Raw genomic sequence first — 24,224 nt, forward strand, 5'->3', positions numbered from 1 at the left:
TATATTTGCCATTTTATTTTCGAACAACTTTGTTTTATATACTCGATTCAAGCAAATTATACACAGATTGGATACACGTCACGTGTGTCCGCGGCCTTACACCTTGATATATAATTACACATTGTAGGCCATCACAAGCATCTATAAGAATACTAACGCTAGGAACAATTGCACTGGTTTCAATAAGCGGACTGAAAGAAATAAATATTTATAAATTGCATTAGGTATCGTAAATGCAACAATTTCGCCTTTCAAAATATACATTTTAGTTTTCGTTCATAAATAAGTTATTCTCGTTATACTCGGGTTATATCTAATAAGCTTGAATTATCGACAAAATTATATTCATCTACGGACGAGACAACGGAATGTATAAAATTCTCCCACTATAAGCTCAATGACGTTTAAATATTTTCAACCACCAAAACTGTTCACCATTTTATTATTTGGATTAAAATAATACTTATTCCATCACTCGCACTTAACACTAACAATGAGAAAATATAACTTCTACAATATACGCTATACGTGAGAAAAATTTATTTTTAATATGTACTTGTATTTATAACGATCTACTCTATCTAATAAACGAATTTCGAATACAAGAAAAAACACGACTATAACATTTAAGTTACTTAATATTTTACATAAGTACCAGTTCAGACTTTGTCTAGAAGAATTATAAAATTTTAAACTAATTTTAAAAAATACATAGAATTTTATCCCCGCAAAATATATGTAAGTAATTCAAAGCTATATTTATCTAACTATACATAAACGTGCTCGTTAAATTATTATAAAGAATTTTCGTAATATAATTTTTTATACATTGCTAAATGAAATATAAATTATGAATGCTATATTTTTTTTTTCTATTTTTAGATTTAATTTAATCAATTGAAAAGCGAATCAACGTTATGTACAATACTTTGTTTAAATTCTGGGACGTTTGCCTATCGATCATTTTATTTTACTATTTCAACTATTTCATAATTACGTATTAAAATCTATAAATGTTGAGTATATTATTTATTCGTCTAGCAGAAATTATGCTAAGCATTAATTTTTATATGTCATATAGATTGAGGCAATGTAAAACGAGACAGCCCTTTGGCGATATGATGATCATAAAAAAAAAACTTATGAGGGTACTTTATAAAAATGAGATAATTCTGTATTCATACGCTATTAAAGCACATCTTCAACACATTGAAATAAACTAAAAGGCATTTTACGATACTGATATTTATTTTCATGTTCAATAAATAATAACTTTGTGAACTAACTTCGACTACCGTCATTTATAATTAAGTAAAAATGTAAGTACTCTCTAAAAAGAAAATACGAAGTTGATAACTAAATTGAGTTGTTTTGTCTTCGATCCTAGCTTCTTATATCGTAAGAACGCCGATTTGAAAGAGTATTAAATGTTATAAATTATATTTAACCAACATAAAAAATATAAGAATGCATCAGAGTCGAGCGCTTTTTAAGAACTAAAGAATATAATTTCCGTGGTATAAATAATGTAGTATTCCTAAAATATAACGAAAGAATTGTATCGAAAGATCTGGAAGTTACGCTCAAGATCATAACGATACCCTTTAAATAAGTTTTAAGATTGGAATAAGTTTTGTTGCTTAGCGTCATTCTCGAATTCGCTCCATGCGTTATTAAGTTCCATGAATATCATTTTAGCTATGTTCTCGTTTGGTGTTCCCATTTGCTGAAAAGAAAAAAGTCAAATTACAAAGAAATTCTTGCGAATGGTAAATCTAAGAGAAGGGTTCAAAATACAATTTACTTTACAATTCTTACATAAAAATTGAATAAGTACAAAGTTTTGCATATAACATAAAGATAAAAATATGCATTCTTCACAAAAAGAAGTATCGTGTGTTTTTATGAAAACACCGTAAAAGTGAAACTTTTTTCACATTATAGTGACGGCCATATTGGCTTCGGCTGCTCTGACGAGCGCTATTCAATATATCCCAACGCCGCGGCTGACTCACGCGACATGCAAAACGCAGACCAAAAAGTTTGAGATGATGTAAAGTTTCATACAACTATTTTGAAGTGAAACTTCTGTACGCGCGTTGAGAGTATTCAAAATCGCGTCATAGCAATACAGTCACGTCATGGAATAACGCGGTCATTTTAGTATTTTTGAATCTTTCCAAAGTTTCACTTCTGATACCTGTGCGTGTCACACATTTCTTTATTTTATTCGCCTAACCTTGTCGGGATGCACGGCGAGGCAGGCGCGGCGGTAGTTCCGCTTGACGTCCTGCGGCGACACCAGCTGCGCCATGTCGCAGCGCGCCCAGCGACACTCCGCCCATACAACCGTGTGCAGCGAGCATAGTAACGCGCGGATGTTTGCTTTCTTGCCCTCCGTCTGAAGAACATTTTGATAGAAAGAAAGAAAGAAAGATCATTTATTTGACTCCACAAAATTGAAATAACACGATTAGCACACAATACAATTAGAATATGACAATACAATTCAAACACAGTAAAATTAAAATATAGGTATATAACTAAATTAAAAGATATAAAAGTAAGAAGTAGAGCCAAAATGGTAGCCAGTAGCCACTCAGCATAAATTGCAACGCAGCTGTTGCAACACTGATTTTCAGTGGCCCCTGTAATTTTAACGTGTTATTTTTATGTACTATGCTATCTAATGCGGACCACTAAAAGAGCCGCACAGCAGTGGCTTTTTCAGGCAAAACATTACAAATGACTTTGAACCTTATCCATATGACTTTAAGGTTCAAAATAATTGTAGTAATCTTTATACATAGTAAGAGCGGCGCGGTTACGCGATGTTGATGACACGTTTAAACGACTAGTCTCCGTGAGAGAAAGTGGCTAATCACTTCCTCTTACGGTTTCTCTTATAGTGGAAATTTGCCCTTATGAATTGGAATGTCAATAATCGTTATGTGTGTGTAAAAATTGGTCCGTTTAATATTAACCGAACTAACTCAAAAAAATGATACACAACATCTGATATCGGCCATGCGTATGCAGTAATTTTGACGAAAAAAAAACAATATTTCGTAAAAAAAATTACGTAATTTACTACAACTAAATGCAGAACAATTATGTTCTACATCAGCCTATATACTGAAGAACAAAACTTACCCAGTCATGAATCTTCAGTTTATCCGGGTCCATTTCTTTAACCATCTCTTCCTTCCTCATAGCGTTCATTGTCTTCGGCCCAGTTTCGCGCTTCGCAAAGTCGTAACCTTGACTACCGAGGAGATCACCGAACACGTCCATTGGCTTCTTGACTTTCTCCTCGCTTGGTGCTTTTGGAGGGTCGAAGTGGCTGCGGCTGCAAGAATTGAAACATTGTGACGTCATTAGTCAAATTAAAGCTTATAAAGTTGCATAAATGGAGCCATATTAGAACTATAGAGAATCCATACTATCTAATACCATCGATGTATTAGATAGGAATAATGTAAGGTTGTATCTTTCAAAACGCCCGAATTTGATTTCTTAACTGTTTTTTTTTTCTAAAGGTGCGAATGCAATTTTTCTTGTCTATACAATTTATGGCTTGTTTCCTATAAAAACAGATCTTCGCATTTAAAGTCAGACATTCTTATTATAACCAATATTAATGGTATTATTATATGGTGTGAATCATCTTACCTATAATCAGGTTGTTGCGGTGTTTGCGCTCTATGCGAAGGGGTATGTGCGGGGGAAGCTCTTGGCGTAGTAATCGGTGTGGCGCCAACATTGGCCGCAAATGCACCAACACCGGCGGTACTTGGCGGCACAGTGGGGATCACATTGGGGCCAACGTTGGCCGAAGTGAGAGGTACATTTGGTGCTTGGCCAATGTTTTGGCCAATATTTTGGCCAATGTTGCTAGAATTAGAACCAGTATTCAATCCAGTTCCCAATGAACCGAGATCCGCGAATGGATCTTGACGCGCTTGAGCTTTTTCGAGTGGTACGCTTTGTGATCGACCTGTGTAACAAAACAATAATTCCTAAGCACAAATTATCTAGTAAAAATAAAAAATTGATCATCAGTAGAATTAAAGGATTTGGTCAAGTTTTTTGCCGTTCCTATCCTTAATGAATCGACATTATGCCTTAAGAGAATTTCTTTTAAAAATTATATTTGTATCAATTCAAGAATGCAATGGAGCATCACAATCAAGTGCGAAAATTTAAAGAAAAAAATATAACAAATCATAATTATTTCTCTAAATTAAAATCTTGTTTTTTGAACTCACCTTCCTCTTTAATCAACTGAGGTGTCAACAATGGTTCCTGTTTAGGCAGAGGGTCATTTAACCCGAACGGGTCGAAGTTAATATCGCTGGAGTTAGCTGCAGCTGCTGTGGGAGGCGGTGGAAGGTCGCCGAATATGTTCTGAGAGAATGGCTAAAAAGTTAAAACGAAAATGATTATTAAACAAATTCAAATTGCTTTATTTGAATGTAGTAACATAGATATGTAATGTATTTTATACCTCGTAATTTGAACGTGCAAATATATTGAAATACAAACGAAACACATATCTATTTCAATCAACATAAAGTATGCAGTTGAACTTAGGTAACAAGAAAATTCTAGTGAACTTAAGTTATCTTGGATGAATATTTTTTTTAACATAAGTACTTTGTTAATGTAAGAGAACGTAGGTACAAAATATTTGTCAGAATTAACTTACCGCTGGATTATCCTCAACTTTCTTGCTTAGGAAATCGCCAAACGATTCATCCGCCGGTTTCTCCATCATGCCGAAGAAGTCGAACGAGTCTTCGCTCTTCAGTTTGGGTTTTGCTTCCTCTTGCGGTTTACTGAGGTTCAGGAAGTCTGCTGTATCCGTCGTGTCAGTAGGAATAGTGGGATTGGTAGGAACTGTGGGATTTGCAGAAAGAGTGGGATTGGCAGAAAGAGTGGGATTGGTAGGAATTGTGGATACTTTGGGTGGTGGAGGACGCTGTGGGGAGGGTGGGGCTGGACGGTGGGGACGTTTTTCTTCGCGTGGCGGATAATCTGCTGTTACTGGAAGTTAAAAATATGTAAGTTAGGTGGTCGTATATTTGTGTTTTAATTGATTTTCAGATACTTGTTTCATATCTTATTTTACGAAAGAAATCAAGAATTTTACTAATGTGATCAATTTATATTGGTTCTTTAGGACATTTTCTTAAAGTTTTGTCTTTTTGGGTATCGTCAAGAATCTAAATATTGTGACTAAATTATTCCTAATTATAAAATGTAAAGCACATCAATTTGAAATTATTTTTTACTAAAGATGTGAAAGCATGATTTTTTTCCCAGGTAAGCATTTGCGCGCATGATACTATGTCTAGATATAAAATACAAGGAGAAAGAAAAACGAATAATTAGTAATGTTTTAAAAATCATAAGTTGTGCTTCATGGAGCTAAAACATTTGAACATAATTTGTGCATGAAATTAAATGTAAAATTATATAGAAACTGCCAATAAAGTTTTAAACCACACATGCTCACTAAAATGCCTATTGCATTGACATACTTGTTGGTGGAACTGGGGGCGGGTTCCTTCGGAGATTAGCTGCGTAATACATGTCAATTTAATTCTTATGTCAATACCCGTAAGGTCTATTTATTCTTATTTTACATAATATACATATATATTTTGCCACATAAAACTTGAATCTATAGTAAAAATATAAATATGTAGTTTTATGTGAAGATTTGTTACGACTCAAAAACTGCTAGATCTATTTTAAAAATTTTATTCAATTTATCATTATAATGCATTGTATGAAATAACATGACAATAAACTCGAAATTAATAATTCACTTTTCACTCACTTCGTACTTGTACGATTTTTCAAGATTTCGAATTGAGACAGTAAGAACAACTACAATACCGACCCAATTGTGTCGATAAAGACAGCAAAATATTATTTCATGATTTAAGAATTTCTTAGTCACCTTGTCTTTAAGTACAAAATGGCACAGACAAATAAGTTTGCCAGAATACACTATAATTAAAGACAATTTACAATTTCAAAACGGCACAGATAAAACTGTAATTTCACTTAAAAGCACTTACCAAAGTTATCCACCGTCTCATCTCTCTCCAGTGTAGTAGAGAACAGAACATCAGGTGTCCGTATAGCAAAGGAATGGTCCTCCTCCCATACATCACTGCGCGGTTTGCGCCGTTCCCCGTTCTGCACCACGAGGCTTATCACCACTGACACGTTTGATGAAAAGTGCTCGTTCATCGGTGATGTCTCGTCTATACCGTCTATTTCTGATCTGTAAGTTTGTTTGCGTGAGTATGGTGTTCGATATATTTTGGGTTAATGTGTTTTTAAAATTTTGTATCGTTGAAGTGATGAGCACACGCGCAACGAAATCTGAGAGCAACAATTTCTGAATTTGTTTTTTCATTTAATAAATTGCTAAGTGGGTCGAGAATATACAGTGTGATATGACTGAAATATTATCTTTCCAAAATTAGTGAAATAGAAAATGTCTAATTACAAACGCCTTATTAATTCAGTAATCTTCGATTCTCGTAAAGACGCTTGCTTGTGTGCGTAAGTCATTTCGAACGTGTTGTATGAAGTTTCCCTACTGGTTGTATCTGTATATTGTGGTAGTATGAAGACTACGTTACGTAAATTTTAAAAATATGTAATGACGATTCGAAAGTGCTTCTAAAAGAAGTCTAATTGAATAAATAAAAATTTGAGTTTGAGTTGAGTGTATGTTTATCAGTCCCACTCGCCTGGTGAACTTGATGGCGTGTTGGTCGTACGCCAGGAAGCCAGTGTGGAAGGACACCGCGAGCATCGGCACGCGCTGCAGGCGGCCGAGCTGCTGGCGCGCGTGGTACGCTACCACTAGCACATCGCCAGTTACCGTCGAGTCTAGCGGGAGAGTTACCTGCGATGATGGAAGCCATTTTATAATAAAAAATTGGTTATTTGTAAAGTAGGTTTACGATCGAGATGTTTACGTGATAACGTCTTATTGGTGGCAGCGCTCGAGATGAGACGGGAGATCGGTCCGTCTCTCTCCTGCGATCGCGCTCGTGAGGTTTTGGTGTGACACAAGTTTCTGAACATGTCACCCGACTAAAACGATTTTAAACACGTTATCACGTTAAAAGAACGTTACAAAAGCGGTAAAAAATAAAAACGCGCGTGGTACGCTACTACTAGCACATCGCCAGTTACCGTCGAGTCTAGCGGGAGAGTTACCTGCGATGATGGAAGCGGAACTCTCATATAATATACTCTTTAAATGTGGTACAAAATAAAAATACTATAAACGAGTAATACAATGCAACAACATATAAAGAAGTCACGATGTCCAAATCACGTGGTGCTGTACGTTTTTTAAGCCCCGCCCCCTTTGCACTATACGTTTCTATAATTAATTTTAAAACTTATCTATAAATCGTTACATACCTTTCCTTCAGCCATATTGTAAAGGTGTAAACTCTCATAACTCCGTAACGGGGGAGATATTATTCTATCTTCGTTGAACACTTCTAGGTACGGTCGGCAACCATCTCTGCAAATTAAATTTAATAATTTGATTTTATAGTTGTAGATTAGAGAAATAATATGTGATATTTTAAAGAAAATTACCTTGCTTTTGTAAATAATGGCACTGGCTGTATCGTAAGCGATACTAAAGAAACAGGTCGGAAGTGAGGTAACACTGGTTCTGGTCTGAAAAGAAAATGTTTGATAATTTACATACCTATATATACATACCTATCATATACCTAAAGGTTCTAATCGCTTACCTGACAATATTATGTAAATAATATAAATATCGCAATTGGCTCGGTGTCATATTGATAGGTGTACGTTTTACAGCGAATATTTGCAGGGCATCTTCAGGTACGGTTACCAATTTCGCGTATAACAATAACCCACATAATAACATAGCAGATCGAGATTTTCCATCCTGAAAATAAAAATGTGTTTTAAAATTTGGGGTTGAAATATTCAGCTATCCACGAATTTGGAATCAAATCGTCGCAAACATTAATTTTACTATTATTTTTATCTTTCTTATTCTTTCATCGAAATTCGATAAAAATTGATTCAGACCTTTCAAACACATTATATGCTGTAAAGAGCTAATGGTGATCTATGCTCTTCGCTTGGCCCCACCCACTTATTATTAAATAGATACAGCTAGAAACTATAATTACTAACCGGACAAGCAATAACAAGCGCGCTCTTATCATCCCTTCCCAAGTATTGATACATGTGCTGTAGCAGCGAGTAGTAAGGCGCTATTAATGGTGCTCTATGCTCTTCGCTTGGCCCCACCCACTTATTATTAAATAGATACAGCTAGAAACTATAATTACTTACCGGACAAGCAATAACAAGCGCGCTCTTATCATCCCTTCCCAAGTATTGATACATATGCTGTAATAATGAGTAGTAAGGCGCTAGTAATGGTGCTCTGTGCTCTTCGCTTGGCCACACTGATGTATCGGTAACGAGTTGCCGTCTTGGGAAGCGAGCTTTTGCATCGTGCACTGTGTACACGCAGTACTTGCCGCCCGGGTGATGGCTTTCGAGGTATAGCTAAAATAATGGAAAGAAAAAGTCATATAATACTGTACTTTCGTATAATAAACAATAAGGCTCTCGAGTATGCTCAAAAATGTCCGAAGTAAAACTCTGCCTACGTGTGTATTAGGCAGAGTTTTATAATAAACGATACAATAGAATTTGAATTTTACTACCACGTAATAAGGTGTAAATTTCAATGAATATTTTATACAATTCCTCTCGGATATTTTTGGACGAACTGTCTATAGTAGTAAGTAGAAGACAATACCTTGCTTTTGTTCCTAGTACGTAAAGCCTAACTTGACGTATACAATTGCGAGTATCCAAATTAGTTTAATATTTAGCTTCATAGAATAATACTATTTCCACTTACCCGTACATCCTCAATATGGTTGGTTTTGTAAGCACTCTCCAGTAAGTCTGATGGGTACGACATCACAATAACACGACTAGTTATATAGCTTATGTCTAAATCGGCTCGAGCTATTGATCTGAAAAGCAAATCATTAATAATTTTTAAGAGTCACTTGGTTTACGAATAAAATGAAATTTTTACTAGATTTAAAAGTTATCTCACGTGTAATTTCAAAACAGTCATACATAAAATTTAATAAAAAATAATCACTTACAACCAAAAAGTTACAAGTATAAGTACAAAGGAGAGCCATACAATGATAGATATAAATACTATTCAACTTGGCTGATCAGAATTCTTTTGAACCACCACAATACTAAACTAAGACAAAACAACCAACTCACTGCTGCACAGTCTGCATGACCTTCGACGAGGTATCCTTCAAGTTCTTCAAGAAGCTACCAGCGCCATCTTTGATCGAGGAGAACAGTCCCCCCGAGGGGGGTTGTGCGGCGTAGTGGGGGGCGGCGGGGGGGCGCGCGGGGGGCGGGGGGCGAGCCGGCTCCGGGGGGCGGGACACTTCGGGGATTGTTGGGCCGTTGTCTTTGACTCCTGGAATGAAGGTGAACACTTTTAGTTATAAATTAAAAATTTTAAACGAGATTTATATTATTACCCCGACGTTTCGCACACTTTGCAGAGAGCGTGGTCACGGGGAGATTAAGATGTTATAAGGTCTTGACGTATACGAGTGTATAAAACTCGCGTAAAATCAAACAAGAAACAATTACTATTAATTATGGTTTGTGTTTGTAGAGTTACAATTATTGAAGTCATGGAGGTGTTGCAGTCTACATGTAACTGGAACCACTGCGTATCGCAAAGTTGATAGCATGTTGAAATGTTCTCGTCCGAGGAGTGTCAATATTTAAACAAAGTTAACAAATGTTTACCATGAATACAAGGCTTTATAGTGGTGGGTCTACATTGTTAACAATCATCAGGTTCGTGGGTTGTCCGAGTTAAAACCAATAAAGTAGTAGTAGTCCTTGATCTGTCAATGGTAAATATAGTTTGCGACAGGAGTATGTTGTGTTGGAAGTGGCAAACGACATTTAATTTAGTTTGAATAATAAACGCTCTCTTGGGATTGATTTTGACTGACATTTAGGAGACGCCTTCTAATAGATTGTGTAAAGTAGTATTGCGAATAAATTACATGAGAAATTTCGTTAAATTTGTAATTGTTTGTCTCATAAAAACGTGTAATGATAAATATGTTGTAAGAATGCATTTTTTCATGATGTCAAATGTAGGTGTACCTTTTTATTCTGATAAAATGTATTTTCGTTGTTGGGAACAACATTTGCTGATATATTTGTTTCATCATTATCAATTAAGCACAATAAAAGAAAAAGATGGGTTCGTGTTAAATTTGTAATGCAACTCAGAAAATTAAGTACATGTTGCATAGTATACAAAAATAGCGATGACTAATTGAGATCGGTACAGATAAAAAATCAAGGATACATTTTTTGTAACGAACTAATAGGGAAACCTCTTTTAACAGGACGAATTACAGTTACGATTACAATGTGTGTAATTAAATTGACACCTCAATATTGTTGTATAAACTTACATCTATGTCTTAAAACTACATCCAATAAAACTATGTCATTATTTTACATGTTTATTGATAATTTAAATACTTTACAAAGTTCAAATCACTTACATTACTAATAGTAACAAAAATATTGCTCATCTATCAACTACGTAACAAAATTTAAATTTTTAATAAATATTTTAGATTAGAGAATCATAAGTTATATTATTGCAAATGTTAAGTTATTTGCACGAAAATTTCAAAATTTGAGCGATACAACGGTATTTTCGCATCTAAGCATACAATATTTATTGAAGATAAATGTATTGTAAAATATAATAGGTACATAATTATTTTTCAGTCCTCTATTTAACTGTAAAGATCTAATTAATTTAGACAATTTATCATGTTTTATAATAAAGAGTAAATTGTGAGCAAACAATCCAATCATACTCGAAATGTTTAATGTATAAAATATTAAAAAAAAGATGTGTGGCACTCGGGGACTGCCGCGGTAAAGCTATTGCAATTTGCATGCTATGCCTTCAAGCCACACCTCCGCGCCCGTCGGAGTGGGGAGCGTGAGGTTTTTCGTTACTAAATTTCTGGATTCGGTCCCCGCGCTCAAGGCCCGCGATAGAAGCTATGCAATAGCTTAATACTACCTAATTTAACATTAATTCAGAAACATGATACATAGTCTCTACGATTAGAGCATATTAATTAATTTCACGTAATTTAAATTACTATCACAAATGTATGAAATTTTTTATTATATCATTTTTATTATATTTTTATGAAACTAAAATATGTAATGGAATGAAAACCTCTTTTAATAAGAATAATTCCAAGAATAACAGCTGCCTAAGAAACAAATAAGCACATATAAAAAGGTATAATAGTAATAATACAAATTCAGTGCTTTGTTAATAAATTAAAATTAAAAAGGAATATGTCCTAGTCCCGTGACGTTCAATAAAACGTTCTATTAAAGTCAGGCTCGTGAATGTTATAATATGTATAAACACAAAATTATAAAGACCTTATATACGATAAATAATATGTGATGTTGGAAATCCTATTCTATACTTTATCTTATTCGTTAATAAAATAATAAAAATTATAAACTAAATGGAATGATCACACGATGGTAACACACTATTGTACGAAGTGTACAATATTATTAATTATTGTTAAGTACTGTAGAAAGTAATGGTAAAATATGATATTGTAAAAATTTTATAAAAAATAAAATTTTAAATTATTTGGACAATCGTTCAACACCGTTCGTTATTTGGTACAATTTTACTTAACAGAATTTGTTTTACTCCACCAAATAGTCTGTTATGTACATAATGTTAAAATGAATTAAAATATTTTTGAAGCTACATATTTGTAATAGAAGAAGACAAAAGATTCCTGTGGCGCTTAATACTTAGCACCGATATTACCAAAAAACATTTGCATTAAAATGTGTATTGACTTAAATTCTAACAAATAAAGATGAACAAAAAACAACACACGATTAATTCACAGCACGAAAAATAATCACTCAATTAAATTCCTTATTAAAAAAACACGAAAACAAAATATGCTTAATACATATGTATATACAGGGTGTCCCACTATTGGTATACTAAGCGCGAAGGGACTTGTAGTTTTGCATACACTGATCACGTAAAAAATACTTAAACAACAAAATTACGTCAAAATTTTTTTGCTAAATTTTTCCTGAAAATCCATGTTTTCTTCTCTAGCTTCGCGCAGCCGGCATATACCGCTTCTCTAATGTGAGCATTTTGTCTATGAAAACATAATCCTAAACGATATCTCACATGCGGGTGGCAAATTTGGGCGTGTTGCTTGTTAGGGGTGTACACATAGAGTTTTAAGAATTCATCTATCCAAAAAAAAAAATGCGTCTGGAATTTTATAAGTATTTTTTACGTACTCAGCGTATGCAAAACTATAACCTCCTTTAAGCTTAGTATACCAAAAGTGGGACACCCTGTATACATATATGTATACTGAAATTTTTTGGAACGCTTTCTATTTTATAACAACAAAGTTACAATACTGATCGACTTACATGTTATTCTTTCATATCATATAATACTTAAGTTGGAATGATTAACATTATTGTCTTATTATTATTCCTCTATTAAATTACAATGAATTTAATGTCATTTGAGCTTTGCGTTTCCATTAATTTAAAAATATTAAGAAGTACCAAACAAACGTTAGCACTTCACAATAAGAAAATAGTATTTCCGTCAATATTACAAATATATTACTTATACATTTAGCTAACAAAATTAATAAAAACAATAAAATCATATTAAGTGAAATAAAAATACTTTTAAATGAAAAAGCTTCAAATGTCTATATAGGTAACTACACATACTCATGTAATTGGTCAAAATAATAGTCATCGTAAAAAGCAAGTATTATTTATTATTCAAAAACTGATTTAAGCGATCTTTTAAATGTATTTTTTAAGCTTTTATTATACGCGATTAAAGGTTCATTTAAAAATAGTTGAGCAATTTAGCTACCTACTAGATCATTGCACATTGCTCTTATGTTTTAGCAAATATAGTTGAGAAACATCACCAATACTTGCTTCTTTTGCAATTTCAGATTTTAATATACCTATATAATGATGGTGTGGATATTCAATGCTCAATTAAAATTTCTATACACTACGTGTATTTCTCAACAATATTTGCCCTAAAAAACAATCAAAACTATATAAAATACGAATAAATGAAAACAATACTCATCATTGCGAGCATGTCCGTAATCTAGCAAGCGGTCAAGTGCGAGCGGCGCGGGACGCATGCGTAGACGAGGTCATTTAAACGAGAAAGCAATCGGGCACCCGAAAAAGTTGAAAACACCTAAAATGAAAAGAAAACGTGATACATATGGATACAGTATCGTGGCGCACGATCAAAAAGTCTCGTCAATAGCCTAAATAACAACATAATAATAATTTGATACCACATAACTCTTTATATGTCTTGTATTAACATCTGTAAACCTTTGTAACAAAATTTCTTGCAAATGTATATGTCTTCATATAGTTATTGCAGAGGCTGTACATAAATGTTGCCGTTTATATAAAGGAAAATTTGATTTCGAGACTTTTTGATAAGCAGGCAGACACAAACATGCAATAAATGAGCTTATCTCTAACAAAACAGAAGAAGCTGACACTAAGAGATACATGCAAAGGAGGTAAAATAAAAATTATTATACGAGGTTTGAAGAGTCTAGTGAAAATAGCTTCTAATATAAAATACATAAAGTTGAGAATAGGCATATTTTTTATAATATTTAGTTAATTCTATAAAAATCGATAAACAAGAAGCTTATACTAGAGTTTCTGGTGTTCAAATATCATTTACAATTCAGATAGTTGTCGGAAATATCTAATGATTGTCTCTAGCTTGCAAAACTTATTTCTCTATTTCTTTGATGAAAAATACATTCCTATATATTTAAGGAAATCGGAACAATGCAAGCAAGAGGGCAGGGAAAAACAATTTTATAAGTTTCCTTACGAACTTATGCTTTAGTATAACAACTAATAATAATTAAAGAAGATAATATTTTACACCTACTTGTAACACTTAATTTTCGTGATCTATTATGATTTTAATAGATTTTATAATGCGAAATAAAGAAAGAGTGCTGTACCTACTGTGAAGCTAACGCTAACAACTTTTAAAAACACCAAACAGTGAAATGCAGAAAGCACAGTAAATTTTATCATCTAATTAGACATATGTACTTTGTTCAACAAGTAAATTCTAATGAATCTAATGATGACTTCTAATTGAGTTCTTTTCTTTGTGCTCTTAGATTACTCTGGTACTAATAATAATGGTAAATACTGCAATCGTATACTTTTTAAGAAAAAAAAAACACATATTTTATCGTTTCTTAGATATTAAGTTTACTAGCGTAGTAAAGTGAAGTGCATATTATATTAGTCAACCCATGCTTAGGTTTTGTTAATAGAGTTGCCCTTAGCGAAATGTTTGTATGTCATAAGGTACATATATTTCCTTTCGCTTTAATAAACTTATACTAATTTTAATTACAATTTTAAATGAATTATATTAAAGTTGGTTACAATTATAAAATGACCAAGTGTCTAAAAAATTATATTATACCAAGTCATAATATATTAACATAGTATATTTATATGAAATAAATGTATAATGTGAAAACAGAACTAAAAGTTAACTTACGACATACATACATGAACAGAAGTTATTACCAATAACAATAGCACTATCATAGTGAAATATTGCAAAAACAATGACACTTAACACTTAAAACCAAAGCATTGTTCCTGTAAAGGTTTTACTATCAATGCTTGTAATTTCTTGAGAAATATTACGATTCTATTTGCTTTATACATATAATGAATCTAGCCATCAAGCGTTAGTAATACAATTAGGAAAGTGTTAGTGATAAACATAAACTGATATATTTTACCCTCATCCTCGTGAACCGCCCAATCACTTGTAAGTATTCCTGCTATGAAGTATTTATGTTTAAAATAAAAAACAAAGCTAATGATTACAACATTTTCATTTATTTCTCTTTAAACTCAATATGTGATTAAATAAAATATATGAAATAGAACATTGTTCATGACTATATGACCGCTCGCATGTGATGAAGTGACATTACGTGCTGGCCACGGACAATTCGCTATAGCGAAAATTCGCGCGGCGCGACTGGCGGCGCGTCTTGCGAATGAATCAAATGTATGGAAATGTACTGGGCATGCCACGGCGCAGCGGCGACCAGCGAGACGACCGGCGAATTTCCCCGAGCGAATCGCGCGGCACGACTAGCGATCGAAACAAATGTATGAGTTATTACGGCGGAGGCCACGGAGTCGAGCGGCAGACGCGGCGACTACTCCCGGAGCGAACTTAATTTAAAATAGTTTGTTTTTTTTTCGCGAAAATGGAGACGGAAGCTTTTATTGCAGAAATTTTAGCTAGACCAGCTATTTGGAAGTCTAGCCACCCGCAACATAATTTTTCATCATGCCTATATTTTTCATATTTTTGGTGGAATTCTCCGTCTGTAACACGATTTATATTTAATTCGTGTACTCCACTATATCTTCCAAACATTAAATCTTGAGCAAAAAAGCTGCTACTCCCCAAACAACGTCGAGCTAACTTTGATAAAGCCATCTCGTCTCCTCGTCTACACTGGTCGCGGCGGCGAACGCAACTGCCCGTGGCATGCTTACCGCGCCGCGCGAATTGCCGCGCCGCCCGTCGCGCCGTCGGTCGCGCCGCCGGTGTCCGTGGCCAAGGTGTTATTATTTGTGATTATAATATTATGTTAATGTTAAAGCCCAAGCTATGTTTATTTACCTGCCAAAGAATGTAGACAAAAAAGTCTATACCAAAAATTATATTTTCTATTATATCTCTGACCAAAATGTTTTTAAATGGAAGCAGAGCTTTAGCATTAACCTAATTTGTCTCCACCTAATAGCGAACACTTGTACCAAATTACGTATTTATATTGTCCAAAATTTGGTTAAGACACTGGTGTTTATTCTATACATAACACCGAAAGTATACATATGAATATTTTGGTGCGATTTTATCAAGCCACCGTATGTTAGTGCGAATTGCAAATTTCTTATAATAATAGGTAACCAAATGTTAAATAATTTAAAATCACGATGTTAATAACCATACCACGGTCACAATATTAGTATATTAGGTTCTTATTTAGGCCAATATTCGTTAATAATGTATAATTTTAGTTAAGCAACTTAAAATTCTAATAGTATTTAGACATCGATTTCTAATATACAGAATTATTCGTTGAGAGTAGACGTAGTATTACTAAAACAGATATAAGGCACGATTAAGATCCTACTATATGTATAGTCTACTACCGTTCTTACGCTTTGAGCGCTGGACGGATTTACATGAAATTCTATACATAGAGGAAAAGATTTAAAAAAAAAGACGTGTGGCACTCGGGGACTGCCGCGGTAAAGCTATTGCATGCTATGCCTTCAAGCCACACCTCCGCGCCCGTCGGAGTGGGGAGCGTGAGGTTTTTCGTTACTAAATTTCTGGATTCGGTTCCCGCGCTTAAGGCCCGCGATAGAAGCTATGCAATAGCTTGAAAAACACTTTTTGGGAAAAAAAACTGTAGCGGGTGTACCTAGGAGATCTAACGTTATTTTCGGGTACTATGATGTGATGACATGATGTGCAAGTGGGTGAAGATACGAGCCTAAACCAAATATAGGTCATTAGTGGACTTAATTACATTTTAGATATATGGACATTATGACGTCACTAACTCATCAAAAGTCATTTTTTTTCCGGCATTTCATCTAAAAATTATGCTAATGTTTATATTTTACGTGCTCTATCTAAAACTGTTTGTTTGGAAATCTGCCAGGTCAAATGGTATGGAAAATGAAATTTATGTCCCTTCTCGAATAAATCCGTATAAATCAGGCCGTATTTTATTGCTCTATATTTATAAGAAAAGTGGTAATGAAAACTAATATTGTGACTAGTATGATTTATATACAAATATAATAAATAATTATGTTTAATAATAGAAAAGTGTTACTCTATCCCCTATAGAAATTATATATTAGAATCAAATTAAATGATGGAATGCATTATTATGTCTAGGCACGTAATGACTTTCTAAGTAGAAACAATGTCTTATATTATAAAAATAGGTTTTATAATTATGCCTATAATATTATAGCCATATTTATAATTCAATGGCTTTTGGGAATTAACTATACGCAGGAATGTACAAAGCTTTGGAAAGTGCGATGTGTTCAAAATATTAAAATATATTTTGTATTAGTATAATAAGTAAATTTTTAAAGATTTTATCTAATTTATATCCATTTAACTTGCTATAATCCCAGCATGAAATTCGTATTTAAGACTGCATTATAAGTTAAATATGGTAATCGAGCTATAAATATATTTTGAAAAAATACATTTTTTATTATTTAAAGCTCATTTATACCAATATAATTATAATAATGATTATTTTAGCCTTATATTGCACTTGTGACAATTGTTTATAAACTATACCTACATAGTAATGTTATTGAAAAAATTATATAATATGGTAGCTAATTTAAACACATTTATAATGTAAAAAATAAATATGTAAAAGTCAAATAAATGCTATACTACCTTTTTTTCGTTCGACGAACAATGTCATTATTCTTACCTTTGGCGATGTTTTGTTTTGTCGAAAAAACATTGGAATGTAAAGACATCTCACAATAATTTACCGTCAAATAAACCTCTATGAAACTATTCAATTGAAACAAAACGAAATTGAAAAAATAAATTTGAGTGTAAAAAGTCAAAAAATACTTGACCATTTTTAGCTCGATAAATGCAAAATAATAAACCGCCGTTTATAAACGAATCGACCGCGATAAAATGAAAAACAAAAAACGCATTATTTCGTTCGCGATTTGTAGCGCGTCGCGTGTTTAAGATATGGTAGTGTAATATTTACTTGACTTCTTATTACCTGGCGAGCTAGTGGCCACAGATTGTTCAACTTTTTTACGCTCAAATTTGAGTGGTTGCTTCATATTGACGTTTTGTGTCTCCGCTATGGCCGCCAGCCGCTCCAGCACGCCGCTGATCGACATCCGCATCTCGGGGTTCACTGTCAGACAACCACCTAACAACAAATAATACGAGCTTTTAGTGCGAGGTTTCATATCTAAGTAAATAATCTTTTACATTTTTTTTTATTTTTTTTTTATGTGACTTGAGGGTAGTTAAGCTATCAAAAAAAGACGGGTTGCACTCCGGGAGTGCCGGCAGAAGTGAAAACTTGATTATTAACGTTGAGCATGTTTGATAACCATCCGTCTTACGCTTTTTCGATTAGGTCACGTGTCCTGACGCGAGTTTAAGATTTTATACCCATTACAGAAAAAGTGCTCAACGCCGCTAAAGAAGTTTTCCCTTCAAAAATTACGGAACGGAATCCACATAAGTACAATATGAATAGATTTATTTTAAACCGAAAAATTTTTTATTAAAATCATAATTAAGATTGAATTTAAATATGATTTTATAATAACTGTCAAATTTCATAAAAAAAATCTAAGCCAACATCCCAATCGAACAATAACCATCATCAATCTAAATCACCGAAGCACTTACTTATTATTTCATGGAAACATTTGTAGCGTTGATCATTGGGGTTCAAAGTGTAATTGCCGTTCAGTATAGCTAATTTGGCAGAGTCCTCGAACGGGTGCTGCATGTAACACAAAGTGTACAGAATACACCCGAGCGCCCAGATATCGACCGCATGATCTATCTTTCTATTGTCCCATGTGTCCAACATCTCTGGCGCTCTGTACATCGGCGTTGTGAATTGGGCCAACTGAAATGTTAAAAGGAATTTAATTTAAACTAGCTCTTTTAAAATTAATGATATACTAAAAAAATTTGGAAAATCCAAAAGTGCACGCCTCATAATTTTTTTTAAATAAATATTTTTAATTATTATTTTTGTTTATTTAATAACAATTAAACCACATCGAATCAGACCCTGAAAAATGAAAGGGTTCTATTCCTGAGCATACTCAAGCGTAAGAGAAAAAAAAAGACTCGATTAGTAAAGTATTTCGGTCGCTATCGTGTTAACAAGAAAAAGGATCCGCACATCCGCACACACACGGACGTCCAAGACAGAACTTTTTTAAACTGTTTTTTAACTAGTTTAAATAACAAAAATGACATCAAAAATATCATGAACGTTAAAAATAGTGTTTTTTCTTAATATGTGTGTGTATGTATTATCTTACAAGTGCAATGTATGATACATAAAGACATTTTAAGTTTGAAAAATCAGATGTTTTGCGCGAAGCGACAGTAGTACCCACCTCAACGCTTCGCTTATGAGGCGTGCAATAAATAGTACGATCGATTCCATATTTTAAAAGATAATGAAAATTGGTGCAGTAGTTTCTGAGATTTTTTCGCGCACTGCAGACGCGGCGGAGGATTTTGTATAATAATAATATGAATATGATAATTATTGTGTCGTTAGTATATGCCTTAAGAGTCAAGGTAAGTTTAAGACAATGGTCGGAAAACGAAGAGCTAAGCAAAAGCAAGGTCAGTCTATTGATTGTGTTCGATTATTTATGTGATTTTGGAGACACATTTTAATTAAATCTATACTGGTAACATAAAGCAGTTTTACCAAGTCAAGTCGTGATATTTTAAGCGGCTTTCTGTTCAATTTAGCAATTAATTAATAGCCAACCAATGATAGAGAAAATTCAGTACAGTCATTTCTATCGTTGTAAGCATGTTTATTCTGTATTAGGTGATCATCTCTCTGTGTCCTGCCAGACTGAGAATTTTTTTCTACTCTCCACCGGGAATCGAACCCAGGACACCTTGGTTCTACGCTCACGCGTTAACCACTTTACCGATGTGCTAGATGCGGCTACAAAAATATAGTGGGACGCATCACGATTTCGCGTGTCCTGGGATCCGTCCGTCGCATAGATCCTGTGATCCAGCAATGTTAATATTGTTTTCAATTTGAAATTTGTCGACGACATGTAGTTTGGAACTGTGCCCAAATTATAGCAGTTAACTCACCCCCAATTCCATGGAATATACATAATTGGCAAAATATTTAAGTAGGTGATTTATGAGTAACGCCCACAAAGGTGGTTGTGCATTATGGAAAAAAAATCAATTTACCATTCATTATGATGTAAATAAAACACAATTTGTTAGACTAGCAACTAATTCATAATAAATGTACGTTATATGAGTAATATATTTAATTGTAACAAATGATAGTATAATGAATCCATTTTTACATAAACATACTGTATTACTAACAGTATTCTGTTTTATATATTACAATTTATGAAAGTAGTTATGAGCATAAATTTATTTACACAGTAAAATAAAAAGTATAATGTTTCCTACTTACATTTTCTTCTAGCATGTTCCTTTGGTTTGCACTCCATGAGGGGTTGGGAGTATATACCTCAGTTGTTGCAGAACCAAAATCACATAATTTTATTGTACCTAAAACATTGCTCATTAAAAATGACATCCTCAGCATAAGGACGAATGTATATCATTAGAAGTGAATTTTTCTTTCTCTTAGAGGAAACAAAGCTTTTACCAAAGCTCTATTTAAACAATTCTATGCATCATAAGTGATAACTGATAGTGATAAGTGATAACAGAAATAAAATCGTATTTTTTTACGATCCTAGGTAGCATAGTTACCTGGGAGAATAAAAAAACGATTTGATTTCCAAATTAAAGGAAAATTTTAATCAACATTTTCATGAACCAAACATTCCAAAAGCAATAATAATACATACTTGATATATTTAAAAACAATATTGGCGACTGATTGGCGCAATGAGTAGTGACCCAGACTATTGCGTCAAATTGCGTCGAATCCAATCCCGCAATTATACAGATCGTAATATATTTTACAACTCTTCAAATATAAGTATTATAATACAGGCCTCAGAGAAAATTATATTTCACCCACTTGCTTTGAGGAAATTAGTTACATTATTAAAGTATAAATTATCAACTACTAGTAGTCAGGCCCGGCTTCGCCCGTGGTACATGATTTAGTTTTCTCCATTCATACCATACTATCCTCGTACTTCAAGGAACATTACAAAAAAGAATAAACGAAATTGGTTCAGCCGTTCTCGAGTTTTGCGCACACATGGTATAAACTATTCTAATTTAGCTTGAACAAAAAAATTTCATACTACCTTCGTTAGATATAAGAAAATTTTCTAATTTGAGATCACGGTGAGCTATCGGCGGCACTTGGACGTGCATGTGTTGCACAGCCTTACAAGCTTGATAGAACACTCTCACTATTGTCGGCAAAGGAAACGCCTGCCCTCTATTCTGTAAAGCCTCCATAAGACTGCCTCCACTACATAAGTCTGTTAGCAAGAGATATTCACTCATCCCATGAGTTGTTTTCGTCTTATCAATAAATGAAGCAGCAATATATTTAATTATATTTGGGTGTCCGGAGAGCTTCTTTAGTAAACTAATTTCTTGTATAATATTTTTATTAGCCTGCTCATCAGCTGCCATTAGTCTTTTTAAGGCATATTCCGTTCCAGATGCGACATCTTGTGCTACAAATACAAATGCGAAACCACCTGCAAGAAAGCGAGAAATTATAATTACTGTTTATTACAAACAGCCTGATACTGCTAAAGGCTTCACCTCAATTACTAAAAATAGTGGTCCTATTGCATATAAATGAGTGCTATTAATAAAACACATGTACACAATTTTATCACTATTTACAATCAGTGTATTGCAGCGGAGTAACAAATATTGTCATTCTATAAATGTAGCATTGCATCCTTTATAATGCCCTCATCATTTTTCTAATATGAAAATATACAATTTTGTTTAAAAAATATACTAAAGCTCAGTCACAGATTATTAATCATCAATACTCTGGCAAAGTATTTTATAGTTTTTTTTTTAATAAGTACATCTAGTTTGGTTAATTAACAAACTACACCTATAATTGACTTTTAATAATTCAATATCACCATACTTAATAATTAACTGATTATTGTAATCAATTAATAATATTCAAAGCTAAATATTTAATAATTACAAAACCACACAATTAGTTTCAATTGTTCTTCTGTATCAAAGTTGTTGCAAGATCAACAGAGCCTTTAAACTTTTTCAATAACTATGTATTATCAACCTTTTATTTCAGCAGATATGCCTCATAAATATATACTTCATAAAAAAAAGAACAGAAAAAATTGATCACAAGGCTGCATATGAACCCATGTTTTCTGCCTATAGATTTTTTTTATCGCCAGATGAGGACAATTACTTATTTTTATTTAATTCATCGACTTACCATTACTCTAAAAAGGAATGGTAAAAATCACAAAATATTACCTTTTTCAAAAATATTAAAAAGTGACAGACAGATCAATCAACACAAAGCCACATGGGAATTGGGATGAAATTGGTATGCAGATAGCTTCTATGATGTAGACATCCACTAAGAAAATACTTTGATAAATGCTACCCCCAAGGTATTAGAATAGGGGATCAGAGTTTGTACCATGAAAAATTCAATTGTGTAATTAATGTGACCCATTTTGTAATGTTCCAATATGAGTTCATATTAAAATACAAAATAACATATAGACAGACAAATATAAATATAATATGTATTAATCCATCAGTCCCCGGAATCACAGACACAATAGAAAATCTATTGTGTCGCGGTGGGATCTGGCCTCTCGGTGGTTGAGAGGTTAAGTACATAAGTTATTTTGACTTGAATTTGAAGAAGAGTAAACTGATTAAATTCTTCATTGTATATTCATAGTTTAGAGTGATTAAACCCTCTATAAAATATATTTATTTCAATCAATAAAAAGTGATTGGAAACCTTCCAAGTGCTATTTATGTATGCTTAACTCTTTTTTACAAAATCCATTAGGATGTGAAAGTATTATGAATTAAGGAATGAATATAAATTACTCATAATTATAATTTAACAATAAGGTACTTTCAAATGCTCTTCAAATATAATTTTAATATAATCATAATCATATTTTTAACCGACTTCAAAAAAAAGGAGGAGGTTATCAATTCGGCCGGTATGTTTTTTTTTTTTTTTAATGTATGTACACCGATTACTCCGAGGTTTCTGAACCGATTTACGTGATTCTTTTTTTGTTCGATGCGGGATGGTGTCGAATTGGTCCCATAAAAATTTTATTCGGATAGGCCCAGTAGTTTTTATTTTATGAGCATTTTTGTCTGTAATTGTAAATGTTGCAAGTGCAAGTTTGAAGTCGGTTGTTTTTAACGCAGTTATCACTTGTTATATAAAATATTATTTATTGTATTATTAAACCACAAATTTCAATTTTTTATGTATTACCTATAATGTAAAAGGTAATTTGTGTCATTTGAAAATCAGTAAGCTAAGAAAATGTACAACTTATAGGTGACACACCAAAGAACATAGGTGTAAGAACTTATAGTGATAAATATATATGTTGGAATGTTTTTTGTAAGACAATGATCCCGCCGCCCCCTAATGTACATCTTGAGTGTCTCGATTAGAACATGAATAAAAATATATTCCAAATATAAAAGCTATATTAAGATTTATAAATGACTTACCCTCTGCTATAACTTTTTTGACCCTAAGTTTCATGTTTCCGATTTCGACAAATTGACCAACAAAATCATTATCACTGCCCCCGTTGGCACTTCCAGAGCTGAAGTACCCCATTGCAGATTTGAACACACTCATTTTTGCTTATTACTTCGAAACATTAACACAACATAAAAAAACAATAAACAATAATGTTAATACTTGTACATGGCCTTATCCATTTTATATTTTATAAGCGAAAAGATAGTGATTGAAAAGAAAATTTAATAGAATGGCAGATTGGCAGACAGATACGACAAACGACATACGTCATTCCACTGAATGCCGATTGCTGACACTATAGTGATGTCTGGAGACGTAGAGTATGTTTTTTATTCCATCGGTCTATCGAAATCGATAATATCGTATTATAAATTA

General features: G+C 33.2%; 1 protein-coding gene across 1 annotated transcript; it reads right to left on the reverse strand.

Moving 5' to 3' along the window:
* aux (cyclin-G-associated kinase) lies at positions 1-24,132 on the reverse strand. Its single transcript, XM_089701059.1, has 19 exons — positions 23,813-24,132; positions 21,391-21,795; positions 20,577-20,674; positions 18,776-19,001; positions 18,129-18,284; positions 9,349-9,556; positions 8,963-9,080; positions 8,383-8,601; positions 7,803-7,966; positions 7,642-7,725; positions 7,459-7,564; positions 6,774-6,931; positions 6,090-6,298; positions 4,709-5,046; positions 4,269-4,419; positions 3,673-3,997; positions 3,154-3,349; positions 2,240-2,401; positions 1-1,726 (listed from the first exon to the last, which is right to left on the reverse strand). The coding sequence occupies exons 1-19, from the start codon at positions 23,943-23,945 to the stop codon at positions 1,616-1,618; spliced, it is 3,567 nt and encodes a 1,188-aa protein (XP_089557185.1). The 5' UTR covers positions 23,946-24,132; the 3' UTR covers positions 1-1,615.
* Between the last annotated feature and the right edge of the window lie 92 nt (positions 24,133-24,224).

This window comes from Colias philodice, chromosome 11, assembly GCF_061535455.1.
Source record: "Colias philodice isolate Cphi_HAF_F1 chromosome 11, ilColPhil1 Martin Lab GWU primary, whole genome shotgun sequence".
NCBI classification, from domain to species: domain Eukaryota; kingdom Metazoa; phylum Arthropoda; class Insecta; order Lepidoptera; family Pieridae; genus Colias; species Colias philodice.

What these genes read in the sequence shown, in the direction of transcription:
- aux (XM_089701059.1), bottom strand. Translation starts at nt 23,945, where the DNA reads ATGAGTGTGTTCAAATCTGCAATGGGGTACTTCAGCTCTGGAAGTGCC. An exon ending in TCAGTTGATTAAAGAGGAAG is followed by an intron (nt 3,998 to 4,268) that starts GTGAGTTCAAAA and finishes TTTGTTACACAG; the next exon opens with GTCGATCACAAAGCGTACCA. An exon ending in AACTGAAGATTCATGACTGG is followed by an intron (nt 2,402 to 3,153) that starts GTAAGTTTTGTT and finishes AATGTTCTTCAG; the next exon opens with ACGGAGGGCAAGAAAGCAAA.